A 12,845-nucleotide genomic window follows, 5' to 3' on the forward strand; every position below is an offset into this window, starting at 1 on the left:
TTTAAATATAAATGTTACTAAAACCCTTTTTTATAGAAAGTGTTAACAATAAACGTTAAGAAATATTAGAGAATGGACGTTCATCTATTCTAATATATTCTTCTAACAAACCCTATATTTCATAACAAATACTCATTTCTTAAAAAAGAATTATAAAATTATAATTATTTTTAATATAATTAAAAAAATATAAAAATAAAAATAAATGGGTAGGGACAAGTATGAGAAATCATTTATTTATTTAGGGGATAATAATACGAATAAGGTTAGGATGGAGATCACTTATATTTTAGTATTTTAGAATATATATCTAAAGGCTTTAAAGTGTTTTTTATACACTAAATATTTTTTTATAGTTGTAATTTTAAAATAAAAATATATTTAATAATTATATAATAATAATAATAATAATTTAGTCTTAAATTAAAACAAGTTTAAAAACAATTACTTGAGTCTAATACCATTTTTACACCATCAAAACAAAAATAAAATTTAATAATTAAAACAATTATTAAACAAACAAAATAAATTAAAAGAGACAAAACTAGCTTAATAATTTGGTAAAATTAGACTAAAATATCTCTTGAATTTATACCTTTTAAACAAAACAAAATAAATAATTAATAAATAAACTTGTAAATTGAAATTGTAAAAATATTTAAGTTACAATTATTGTTACAAAGAAATAAGAATAGAAAATTTAAAAATCAGAGATCATACCAATCGTATTCTCAATATTATTAAGTTTGAGAATTGATCATCCAAATAATGGTTTTTAAAATAAGCTCATGAGGTATGATAACGAATTTTCATAAAAAGTTTAGTTTATTCTTACTATATCTTAATTGATTTTTAGATAAAATGTTCAAAACTCAATTAAAAGAATGGTTATAGATAGTAAAATATGTTTTTGTTGATTTATTTTTCTCAAAAAAAAAAAAAATACAGGGAGGAAGTAGTGAACTAATTGTGCACATGGCTAATTTTCCTAGATGCTTAAAACATTTCAATAACAAAAATTATAAAACGGCGTCGTTTTTGTTTACCTTCTATTTGTCACTGAAGGCTCCACTCTCTTAGGCTCCTTCCAAAACCCTAGCTAAACCCTGCATCATCACATCCTCAAACCCAGAGAAATGGCGAGCAACACTAGCCGTCTGGTTCTGATGAGATCTGTGGCAACGCCAAGATGGTTCTCGACGGCGACGGCGGCAAAAGACAAAGAGGCTTCACTGTACTGGAAGCTCTCAGCTCTGAGAGGCACAGAGGGCGATGTGGCAGAGACGCTTGATAAGTGGGTGAAGGAGGGCAAATCCGTGAAGAGGTTTGATATGATTAGCTGTGTGAATCAGCTTCGCAGGTTCAAGAAGTACAAGCACGCCGCCCAGGTTTGTATCGATGTTTTGTTGGGTTTTTGGTCTGTTTGGTTTCCGAGATAATGGAGTAAAAATTAAAGAAAGGGATGGAACGTTGGGTTTTTGCGTTTGAACGGTGCTTTTTTTAAACCCCATTTTTGAACCGGTGATCATCGAAACTGATTTGTCCGTTTGGTCGTTCAGGAAATAAAGAAAAATGAAAGAAAATGGAAGGAAAATTTTGGATCTTCGTCTTTCTGTGTCGTGTCTTGAATGTAGCTCTTTCCTGCAGTTCAAATCGGTGATGAACTGGTTTTGTCTATTTGGTTGCTGGAAAAACGAAGGAAAAGAAAAGGGTTAATTACTGGGTTTTTCTCATGATACAAAATTTCCTACCCATTTGGTTGCTGAGAAAATGAAGAACAAGAAAAGAAATTTTCAAATGTTATGATTGCTTAAGTCCCTCCCCAGAAGCTTAATTCAACTAGGCTAAGTAGTTTCCTTGGGTTCAGTTGTATCAAGCTCTTTGCTTTTGCAGATCCCAAACACTTGTAAATTTGTGGTTCAAAGGTTTTAATCTCTGTACTATTCTTTAAATTGCTTAGCAACCAAATGGACTATTTGATTCAATTAGATAAAATTGTTGGGGTTAGTTAGAGTGCAATTTTTATCACTGGTTTCATAGTTTTATGGCTAATGCTTTAATTGATTGATTTTCTTGTGTAGAGGCTTGAATGATGTTTGAGTAATTTTTACCTAGAGATAGCATTTCTACATCAGCCTTATTTGTATGATTTGTTGTTTGTGACTGATTTTTTTTTTTTTTTTTTTTTCCAAATGGAGTTTTTGAAATGAATTAATTTAGTAAATTGAACATTGATGGGGTTGTGAATAGTGGTTTTCTAAAATGTCTCCCCAATCAAGTTTATATCCTGAATGTTTTGCATGTTAATCTTCATTTGGGCATTCGTCAAATTGTTGAGCATCTCCTTATTGTCCTACTTATTTGGGCAAAGAACTTTGAATTGTGAAAGTTAGGAATTATACCCTGGTGATTGTACTTTTTCCTTCATTTTTTGATGCGTAAATCATAGGCTTCAAAGTTGAATCCACTTGAGTGTACCCTTAAATTTGTTTTGGTGTTCGTTTCCTGTTTTTTTTTCTGGACAATAACAATGGCTTCTTGAATACTTTTAACATGATTTTTAGACGAATTCCTGTGCTTTGAATTATTCCCAGTTCTCAGTTATTCTTGAATCCTAAACTTGTCATATGGTCCCGTATGCATCTGAAGGTGCATCAGCAAATCACCAGAAGCCATATCTCAGCAGTGAGAAGTTCTGTTGACACAGAATTGTAAAAATAAATTATGGTTGTCTAGGAACTTTAGATAAGTAGTTTTTTCCCCCATTGGCACATTCCGTGAAGTACTATTGTTGGGGGTATTTGGATTTTTGCCTACATAGCCAACTACGGAAATGCTGATTTAACAGTATCTCATCAGTTTGTGTTGTTGCTGCTGCTGGGTTTGTATTACTTGGTGTTTCTTAATTCTTCCTCACCTTTTCCCCCTAACTTGCAGATATATGAATGGATGGAAAAAAGTAAAAATGATTTGAACAACGCTGATCGTGCCATACGTATAGATCTTCTTGCCAAGACTGAGGGAATTGCCCAAGCAGAAAATTACTTTAACAGCCTCCAAGAATCTGCAAAGACGAATAAAACCTATGGTGCACTTCTTAACTGTTACTGCAAGGAGAATATGCTGGACAAAGCTGTGGAGCTATTTAAGAAGTTGAAAGAGCTGAATTTTGTGTCTAGTGCTTTAAGCTATAATAATATGATTTCCCTTTACTTGAGGGTTGGCCAACCTGAAAAAGTGCCCTCACTGGTACATGAAATGGAAGAGAAGGACATTCCAGCAGATTTATATACATATAATCTATTGATGAACAGCTATGCTTCCGTTAAAGATTTTGAAGCTGTGGAGCAAGTTTTGGAGAAGATGAAGAAAAGGGGGGTTGAACGTGATTGGTTTACATATGGAAATCTAGCTAACATTTATGTTGATGCAGGGCATACTAAGAAGGCCAATTATGCTCTTCAAAAGCTTGAGCAAAATAAAAATTTACATGATCCTGAGGCTTTCCGCATGCTTATCAACTTGTATGCACGAACCTCTAATTTGGAGGGGGTTAATAGGGCATGGGAATCTTTGAAGTTGGCTCATCCAAAAATCAATAATAAGAGCTATCTTATCATGCTTTTGGCTTTGTCTAAGCTGGGGGATGTGGCTGGCCTTGAAAAGTGTTTTAAAGAGTGGGAGTCAGGCTGCTCAACCTATGATGTTCGGTTGTCAAATGTCATGTTAGAATCTTATCTTAATCGAGAGATGATTGAGGAAGCCAACCTGCTATCTGAAAGTATAGCGAAAAGGGGGCCTGAGCTCAAGTTAAAGACACTGGATTTGTTCATGAAATTCTACTTGAAGAAGCACCAGCTCGATTTGGCTATGAAGTATTTAGACATGGGTGCATCTAAAGCTGATCCAGAAAACAATAAGTGGTTTCCCACTGAAGAAACTATCACCATGTTTCTGGAATATTTTGAGGAGGTAAAAGATGTGGACAGTGCTGAGAAGTTCTGTGAGACCATGAGGAAGATCAGTCGCCTTGATTCTAAGATCTATGATTCTCTGCTTCGTACATATATAGCTGCTGGGAAAGAGGAACCTCTGATGTCAGAGAGAATGAAGGACGTCGGCATTGAGATAAGCTCTGAAACTGAGAAATTGCTTCAAAAAGTCTGTCCCAAGTAGGCTAGCAAGTTTAGAGAAATCCAGAATAAGAGCACAATTTGCGATGTTCTTGAATTGCTATTTCCATTCATGATGAATGGAAGCATAAAAACATAGACTTCGGTTCATACATAAATTTGTAGTTGCAGACACAAGACTTTTAACTACATCAGCCTTGGACAGTATTTGGGGAGCCGATCAGGGACAATGGGAGACGGTGATCTCTTCCAATGAGCTTGAATTTGGTGTGCTGGTTGAATACTGCCTTCTAAGGAGCTGTTTTGTTTGTTAAATAGACAATTCTATGGACAGAGCGGTAGTTTCTTATTTTACATTTTGGTTGTTTTTCTCGTCTTTCTTTACAAATTGTGGAAGTAACCATCTTCTAATCTTTTGATTTTATGTTAAAAATTATGTGAAGAACATGGCTTGCTTTATCAGATTAAGACTGCCCAGTACTTTATCTGTACATTGAGACTTTTGAAGTTTGTATCAACTGTCTTAGTAGGCTTCCCTATTGGAAGGGCATGATGCGGAAACCAACATGAGTAGTACTCATACAGGTTCCCATGTGAAGATCATGGTTTGCTTTATCAGATTAAGACTGTCCAGTACTTTCTCTGTTCAAGGGAAACTTTTTAAGTTTGTATCAGCTGTCCTAGCACAGGCTTCCCTATTGGAAGGGTATGATGTGTCACAGTTGAAAATTGGGAGGAAACCAACATCAGTAGGACTCATACCGGTTCCCATGTATCAATCTTATAAAAAAAGTATCAATTTTTTTTATTAAAAAATTGCATGACATATCATTGTTTTTGCTCTCTGCTTCATTGATCCAGGTTGTTGCATGAAGTAGGTCGATGCCGAAAGGCAGTGTCATTGTGCAAACATCCAATCCAACAGAGTTTCATGGAAGTCGAAGGGTTCAAGAGATGAGAAAGAAACCTCAGATGCCTCTCAAACTGGTCTCTGAATTCTGATAGGCCATAAACAGAAATGGTTGATGGTCCAAGTTGTCCAACCCAACCAGTTGGCCTCTCTGGTCTCTTGATGGTTATCAAAAGACTGCTTTACAAAGAAAAAGTATGCCAATGTGGGAGAGGAGGAAAGAGTTGTATTCTACCGAACAACAAGAATTGACAACAAATGATTCTATTTGACTTTTATCTTTTTCTTCCCTAAGGAAACAAATGAAACAGAAGAAGCCATGCAACCCATAGTATTAATGGGATCCAACTCATAACAGAAGAAGAATAATAAAAAGCCCTGCCCTGCTCGAACCCAACCACCCTCACCAATGATAAGCTGCATGGACACCTCAAAGCCGGTCTATGGGCGTAAAGGGGACAGCTTTGGACCTAGAAACCCAGTACCCAACAAAAATAGATATGCAAAAGGCGACCACGGAGATGAGGACAGAGAAGGCGCTGGCAGCATCCCAAGAGCTTGTTGAAGCCACCTTGCTAAGCTCAGAACTGACTAAAGCGATATCTAAAGGTACCCAGTCACACCTAATAGAATAGTGCCCAGATCCATGCCATGGGTTCCCATCAACTGGATACCAGAATGCCACTGAAATCTTGCTTGTTTGACCAATGGTGAATTGAACATCCTGCATTTACAAAGAGCAGTGCTTCAATTTTGTTTTCAATTTAATGTAGAATATGTGCAAGCTTGAAGAACCCAAATTTCCTAGCTTGAAGCTTTTAATCTTTTAGGCCAGCCTTATTGGTATAATGATGGAAAATGTTCATGAAGTTACTCTAAACTTACTATGGCAGTTGGGGGTACATAAATATGAACAGCATTTGGAAATATAAGAGGAAATGAAATCATTCTAATGTGTTCATTATCATTTTGGAAATTTTGATTGTGGCAAATCTTCTACATGAAGAGCTAGAACTATCAAATGCTATGGCACCAGAGACCGAAATGTCCTCATCCTAAAAACTTTTAACTTAAAAAATCCAGTTCAAGGATTCTAGTGGTTCTGCGTTCTGGATCAGGCTATAATCTAGGGCTTGTCTAAGCTTTCAAAATGGCATTGCAGGCTATAAAAGTAAGAAAGTAAGCAGTAGCAAAGATGGAACCTGTTGAAGACGATCCATTGTTCTCAAAGGCCTCGAAAATTCAAAATAGTATGTACCCTTCTGACCTGATGATGCATAAGGGCTGTCTTCTTCCACAAAACCTGTGAGTGGAAGTTGCCAACAACACCACAAACAGCAATTAGCACTACAAGGTTCAGCTGCCGCAGGGAAAACCCATTCCAGACATGTATGCATGATGCATGTTAAATTGGGTGGCCACCTTAGCTAAGGACAACAATAAGTCAAAACTGCATTTTTTGAATTGAACAGAACAGAACTCAGAAAGGATATCATTGTTTTAGAACCACAAGGGATACCAATTTTTCTTACATTAACAAAAAGAAAAAGGGACTTGAAAAATCAGCTCCCGGTATGAATATCATGAATGAGACATGGGCTGCTAGATTATTTTCCAGAAAGCAGCCTACCAAAAATTGAATTAAAAATGCATGTCTTTATTATAAAGAATTCTAAAATTTGTTATCTGTTTGTCCAACATGGTAGCAGTGAGTTCTCCACAACCAGCTCTTGAACATAGTTTCCCTAACACCAAATTGGTGGAACCGGAATATTAAAGTTGAATAAAGAACAAGTGATGAATGGATACCTGAATGCATTGCAAGACTACCATGCCACCATGCCCCCTTCCAGTTATTCTGTGCACTGGTATCATTTCCTGAAAACATGGAAGCAGTTCAAACATTATTTTTTTGGAGATTTATCCAAAAATGGAAAACGAGACCAAGTTAAGCCACCAGCAACCACTAATGTGATTGATGGCATAAGAATGGAATATTTATGTGACTAAAGGTTTATACTGGTTGTCCACCTATTATGTAATACCTGTTTTTCCAAGCTTAAAAACTATGAAAACAGGAAAGACTATAGACATAACAAAGACAATATTGTCTCAAGCTTTAACCGACTGAGTTGTTTATAAACATTTTCCCTCTTTTGCTTCTGAAAAGTGAAAATATAGCCTCTTCTTAGCTCATGAAAACATGTTATTTTTCTTCAAACCTTGCATTCAACGATATTCCTTTGCTTCTTTCAAACCCATAGTTCTATTTTCATATTATGAAACTTCAGATGGAAAACTTCATTTGACAGGGCAGCACATTTAAGGCCAATAGTCAGTACTCAAACTAATACTCAAAAAGAAACAGAAAGAAATAGAGCTTTCTACACTTCTTAGACTTCCTTTGTCCCTCTGTCTCAAACCAGAGTCAACAAAATCTAAAGTAATTGCAAATAAGAGCATTGGATGGTCCACTGGAAGAGTCCCTCAATGGAGTGACCAGGTTAGGTTAGATAGAGTCCAAAAGGTTGTCCCCTAAGCAAATATATGATAACTTGGTTAAACTGTGTTTAGGAATACAATAAGCAGAGCATTAAAATTTGTGTGGATGCATGCTTGCATAATGGACACTAATTTTAATCATGAGAGTTATTAGACTTTTGACTTCCCATCAACACATCTCTTTTGGACATAAGAACTATAGATAAACCATCCTAGAAAATGTGATAGCATGCATACTTAAATGAACAGATATTAATTTACTTATAGGAGTGACAAGAGGATGGATGTGCCAGCAGTCAATGGCCGGATTTGAGAAAAAAGAGACAAAAATTTCAATCCTGTAATTACCAGAAGGGCCAAGTCCATCAAGGTGTCGACAATGTGGATTCCAGGCATACAGATCAACCAAATGACCGAATCTGATCATGAAAAGCCAAAAGAAACAGAGAGTTATGACCTAGACCAAATTGTTTCACCTTTCACTAAAGACTACAATATGATGAGATATGAGCTACACTATGGTTCTACCTGTCACCTCCATTCCCTTCTCCATTGTCTATTGGATTGCCACCATAAAGCCTTCCTGGAATAGCATTTCCAATTGAAAAGTGCATAATGTCAACTTCATTGCCACGACAAGTTTTGCTAGTGCATTTATCTGGCTCCTCCTTGCACCCACCCATCTAGTCGCAATGAAACCATTCTCAGTTCTTTAAAATTAAAAGAAAAGGGGAGCAAAGAAGACCAACAGGTACTATTAATTTCATATGAGATCCAACACAAGCAATTGACAGCCAAAGAAGCTTACATTATGATATGTAGCATTCTCACCAATTTGAAACATGAGAGCAACAGATGGGCATTTGTTATTGTTGCTGTGTCACACAAGAACAAACCCTTTTTAGCCTAAGATCGCCATGTCAAGAATTTTAATTTAGCAAAAAAATTAGAAAAACTCAACAGAAAGTGCACTTCAAGTAAAGATAATATCTTAAGTAGACTGGACTATCAGATCAGTATTAGCAAATTTTGGACAGTTAGGATAACACTCAAATGACAATGACAACAAAAAAAGAAAGGCCTTAAATACTTGGAGGAGCATGCTTCCAATTTACAAAGGAAGCTAACCTCCCTTGAGAATTGCTACTCCCATCTGCTTCTTTTTAGTGTCATCCATAAAGCATTGGAGAACTACAACCCAGCAGATTTAGAGGACAAAGCTTGTCTTGTTATATTTCTTCTATTTTGGGGCTAAAAAGATCTCCACACTTCCTGCTAGTGTCATCCATAAAGCATTGGACAACTATGACCCAGCGGAATTTGGGGAAAAAATTGTCTTTAGCGTGTTCTGGGGCTAATGAAAGATCTTATCTTCACCCTTTGAATTGAAATTGTAGCTATACAATCTTTGTGCAAACTACCACCATTTTAAATGTAAATCACAACCATGACATCATATATGTATGCCATACCAATAAATCATCACAACCATGTAACAGCACTTCATGTATAAATTCATGAAAATGACAAATAGCCATCCATTTTTCTGCACACGTTTAATAGAACCTGAAAATTAACCTAAGTTCGATGATCAACCTCTTAAATAAGTTTTAGGTGTCCACAGTTTAGAAACCGAGCTAGAACAATCAAATTCAACCATTCGAGCACCTTTCCAAAGCAAAGTTGTCCCACTATGACATGAAACATTCACTCACCTTTTGAGTAAGCATAGTCTCCATCAACTTGCAACATGAAGAAGATATCCTTTCCATCATGCAAAGCCTACAAAATCAAGAAGATTATAACCTAAAAGACCCTAAAAGAGGGGAAAAAAACCAGGAAAAAGAAAAAAAGCCACACTAAATAAAAGGAAGAAGAAATCTGAAATTCACTTGTTTGATTTGCAACCAAAAAAGGAAAGAAAGTGGAATATAAGGGAAAATATTTAAAAACTTGAAACGTTCAAATATTTTCATTCCCTGTGGAAAAAGGCCGAACTTTTTATTTGCTTCCACTTTCTCTCTCCTTTGTTTCATCTTTTTTTTCTCCCACTATCCGTCATCCAATCCAAATGGAGGCAAACAAATCGACAATTTTACTAGAAACCCATAAAATGGGCAATCGTAATCCCTTTCCTTTTCAGAGCCAAATAATCAAATCACTTCATTAATTAGCATGGTAAGAAAAGTATTTCCCACCAAACAAAACCCAAACCCTAAAATTCAAAACCCCTCAAATACAAAACCGACAAACCGAAAACCATAGATATTGAACAAACCCACAAAAAATCTGATCCGACCCATTTCCAAAAACAGAAAAACAGAGAAACCCATGTAACTCAAAATCATTGATACTCAACAAACCCAGGAAAAAACTAATCCAACCCAATTCAGAAAAGAGAAAAACGGAGAAACCCATGTAACTCATGCAAGAAAAGATGACCCAAAACGGAGGAACCCATATCCAAACAGACCTTAACAGTCATTTTGCCACCTTTGTACTGGTGATCTTCATCTGGGTCCAAAGCTGGGAGGAGAGAGAGCTCCAACCCATCGACGTCGCTCCAATCATCGGCGTGGCCGTCGAGGGTGACGAGTCCAGGCTTGTACTCGGCGTGAATCCGAGTCTCCAAGTCCGGCTCGCAGCTCCACTCCCCCGATTCTTGGTGCGAGTTCGCCAGGTGGGTCTGGGTTGACCCGAGGATGAGGATGAGGGGAACAACAAACTGGAGATGCATTGAAACGACGACGTTTTTTGAAACGACGACGCTTGTTGAAACGACGACGCTCGGGAGGAAATCTTGAGACGTCGAATTGAGGAGGTTGGTCTGTATTAATAGGGAGGTTAGACCGGCGCCGCCGCCCAGGGGGCGACGACGACTGTGCGAAATTACTGTTTTGACTTATCTTATATTGAAATTAAATTGAAGGAATGGGCCGGGCCCCACCTACTTTGGGCCTTGTGGGCTTATTTTGGGTAGTTTAGAACCACTTCTATCCTCGACCCGCCTCATGTCCATTTCTCATTCGGATTGACTTTTTGAGAAGTCAAAAACTCTTTTGTTAAATTTAATTATATTTTTTTCTAAATAACTTAGATTTAATAAATACTACTGTGTAAACAATTTAGACCCTGTTTGATATAATCTATAAATGAATTAAGTGGATTTGATGGGCTAGGGATGAGGGAGGAGAAAGAGTGTTTGAAATGGGCCTAAAAGCCCAAATCCATACTGGGCTCCAATTTGAGCCTTGAATTTCAGACCAGGCTTATTGGGCCTGGCAGGACCATCCATTAACTACTTGGGTAGCACTATCTCATTGGGTAGCAAAATATTCCCAAATGAGCCCTATTTTATTTTTTATTTTTTAATTCTTGATCATTGGTATCATTAATCAAGTACGGTTGGCTTGGCCCAATGTAAAACTAGCTCGACTTGGCCCCATGCTAGCAAATGGCCCCAAATTTGAAATCATAATTCTTAACTCTATCTTTGGTTTTAGGAAATAACTAAGATTTGAAGGAAAATAAAATTAAACGTATGTTTGGTCTCTATTTTCAAAAATAGTTTTATATTCTCAAGAACAAAAAACAAAAACATATTTGATAATTAAAAACTGTATTTTATTTTTTGTTAAAAAAAAAAAACAAGTTGATTTTTGAAAATATTTTTTAGTTGTTTTCACTTATTTTGTAAGAATTATTTTAAAAAATAATTATATAAATATGTAAAATGATTAAAAATAAAATTTTAAACATAAAATTTATTTATAAAACATATTTAAAAATATTTCAAATATTTCAAATTTTCAAATAGATTTTTATTTTATAAAACATCACAAAACAGTTTTTACTAAATGTTTTAAAAAATAATTATCAAATAGACTTTACAATTTTTGAAAATTTAGTTTAATATTTTAAATATGAAAAAAAATCAAATATAATTAAAATATTGAGTATTTTAAAAAAATTAATTTGTAAAAAATAAATGAATTCGATTTGGATAAACATATAAAAATGATTTATTAATTTTTAAATTTATTTTTGATTTAGTAGCCTGTAAAATAATTTATTTTATGTTTTGAAAAAAAGTAATCACTCCAATTTGTTTAAAATAATTTTTTAAAAAATAAAAATTAATTTTATCTTACATAAATCTTTGAAACCTCAAGGAAAAAATACTTTTTTGATATTCCCGAAAATATTTTTCTGAAAATATTATTATTTCAAAACACGTGATTTCTGCTGGTGACATCATTTGAAAGTTACGGAAGAAGAAAAACATGGGTGAATGGATGGAGGATGAAAACGACGCCGTTTTTGGGTGGGAAGGACTGGCCTGGGAGGAAGCGCCCAGTGGGAGGTCGACACGTGAGGGAAGTACTGGAGTACGGAGGAGGGGAAGGGGGAGGAATCAGGTGAGGTGGCAGAGCAGCCAGAGTGGAGGGTACGTGGATGACGTCATCAACGTCAGTAGAGGTGTCACGTTGACGAGACCCTTAACGGATGACTTGTGATTTGACAACGCCCACCCACTCGTGGATGACGTGGCAGACACATCAGACGGTTGATTTTTTTGACTCCTGACACCTCGACAGCATCGCGCGGGATGCGCGGGAGCCTCCCATTCCTCCCAACCCACCTTTTTTAATTAATTAATTTTTAACTTTTAATTTATAAATTGTTGTCATATTACACGTCACCACCGCCAAATCTTCGTACTCCGTGGGGCCCCAGGGAATCAACGCCCACCCATCTACACTTCCTCTCTTCATCCTCCGTTTTATTTTTATTTTATTTTATTTTTAACATGGTCAGTTAGCCACCCTCTTTTTACATTTTGATATAGCGAAATTGTTGAAATTATGTAAATAATTAATTGATAAAATAATATATTTTTTCAATTTGTTTGTGTTTGATTATCTGACTATTTAATCCAATTCAAAAAGCTATGTGGTAAAGATAAAATTATAAAAGTTTTGAGTTTGCAACTTTTTTTTTCTTTTATGTACAATTTTTTTGATATAATGAATTTTTTAATCTTTCTTTCCTATTTAGGGTTTTTCTTGTAAATATATGTATTCTTATTTTTCGTAATACAAGATCAGGTTTTATTCAACTTTATTTTAAAATAAAATAATTTTAATAGATTAACGAGTGTTGTAATAAAATAATTCCCGAGTCGTATTTTCATTTATATTCTGGGTTACCAAACACTCCCATAAAAAGAAGAGAAAGATTCTAATAATTTTCTAAATTAGTAGTAGTTTATATGATTGAATTTCCATTAGTAACAACAA

General features: G+C 35.4%; 2 protein-coding genes across 2 annotated transcripts; one reads left to right on the forward strand and one right to left on the reverse strand.

Annotated features, from left to right (window-relative positions):
* Positions 1–1,054: 1,054 nt before the first annotated feature.
* Positions 1,055–4,678, forward strand: LOC117930157 (pentatricopeptide repeat-containing protein At4g01990, mitochondrial-like). The gene is made up of 2 exons (XM_034850642.1): positions 1,055–1,388; positions 2,938–4,678. Exons 1-2 carry the CDS (start codon positions 1,137–1,139, stop codon positions 4,174–4,176), a joined length of 1,491 nt encoding a protein of 496 aa, XP_034706533.1. The 5' UTR covers positions 1,055–1,136; the 3' UTR covers positions 4,177–4,678.
* A 459-nt stretch (positions 4,679–5,137) lies between these two features.
* LOC117930158 lies at positions 5,138–10,420 on the reverse strand. Its single transcript, XM_034850643.1, has 8 exons — positions 10,019–10,420; positions 9,261–9,327; positions 8,354–8,421; positions 8,074–8,228; positions 7,894–7,964; positions 6,853–6,921; positions 6,246–6,346; positions 5,138–5,767 (listed from the first exon to the last, which is right to left on the reverse strand). The coding sequence occupies exons 1-8, from the start codon at positions 10,280–10,282 to the stop codon at positions 5,474–5,476; spliced, it is 1,089 nt and encodes a 362-aa protein (XP_034706534.1). The 5' UTR covers positions 10,283–10,420; the 3' UTR covers positions 5,138–5,473.
* Positions 10,421–12,845: the final 2,425 nt, after the last annotated feature.

Source organism: Vitis riparia, chromosome 14 (genome assembly GCF_004353265.1).
Source record: "Vitis riparia cultivar Riparia Gloire de Montpellier isolate 1030 chromosome 14, EGFV_Vit.rip_1.0, whole genome shotgun sequence".
Lineage (NCBI taxonomy): Eukaryota > Viridiplantae > Streptophyta > Magnoliopsida > Vitales > Vitaceae > Vitis > Vitis riparia.

Coding starts and splice junctions, on each gene's coding strand:
- LOC117930157 (XM_034850642.1), top strand. CDS start 1,137: ATGGCGAGCAACACTAGCCGTCTGGTTCTGATGAGATCTGTGGCAACG. Junction 1,389..2,937: donor AGTACAAGCACGCCGCCCAG/GTTTGTATCGAT, acceptor CCTAACTTGCAG/ATATATGAATGGATGGAAAA.
- LOC117930158 (XM_034850643.1), bottom strand. CDS start 10,282: ATGCATCTCCAGTTTGTTGTTCCCCTCATCCTCATCCTCGGGTCAACC. Junction 7,965..8,073: donor GAAGGGAATGGAGGTGACAG/GTAGAACCATAG, acceptor TTTCATGATCAG/ATTCGGTCATTTGGTTGATC. Junction 6,922..7,893: donor TGATGGACTTGGCCCTTCTG/GTAATTACAGGA, acceptor CCATGTTTTCAG/GAAATGATACCAGTGCACAG.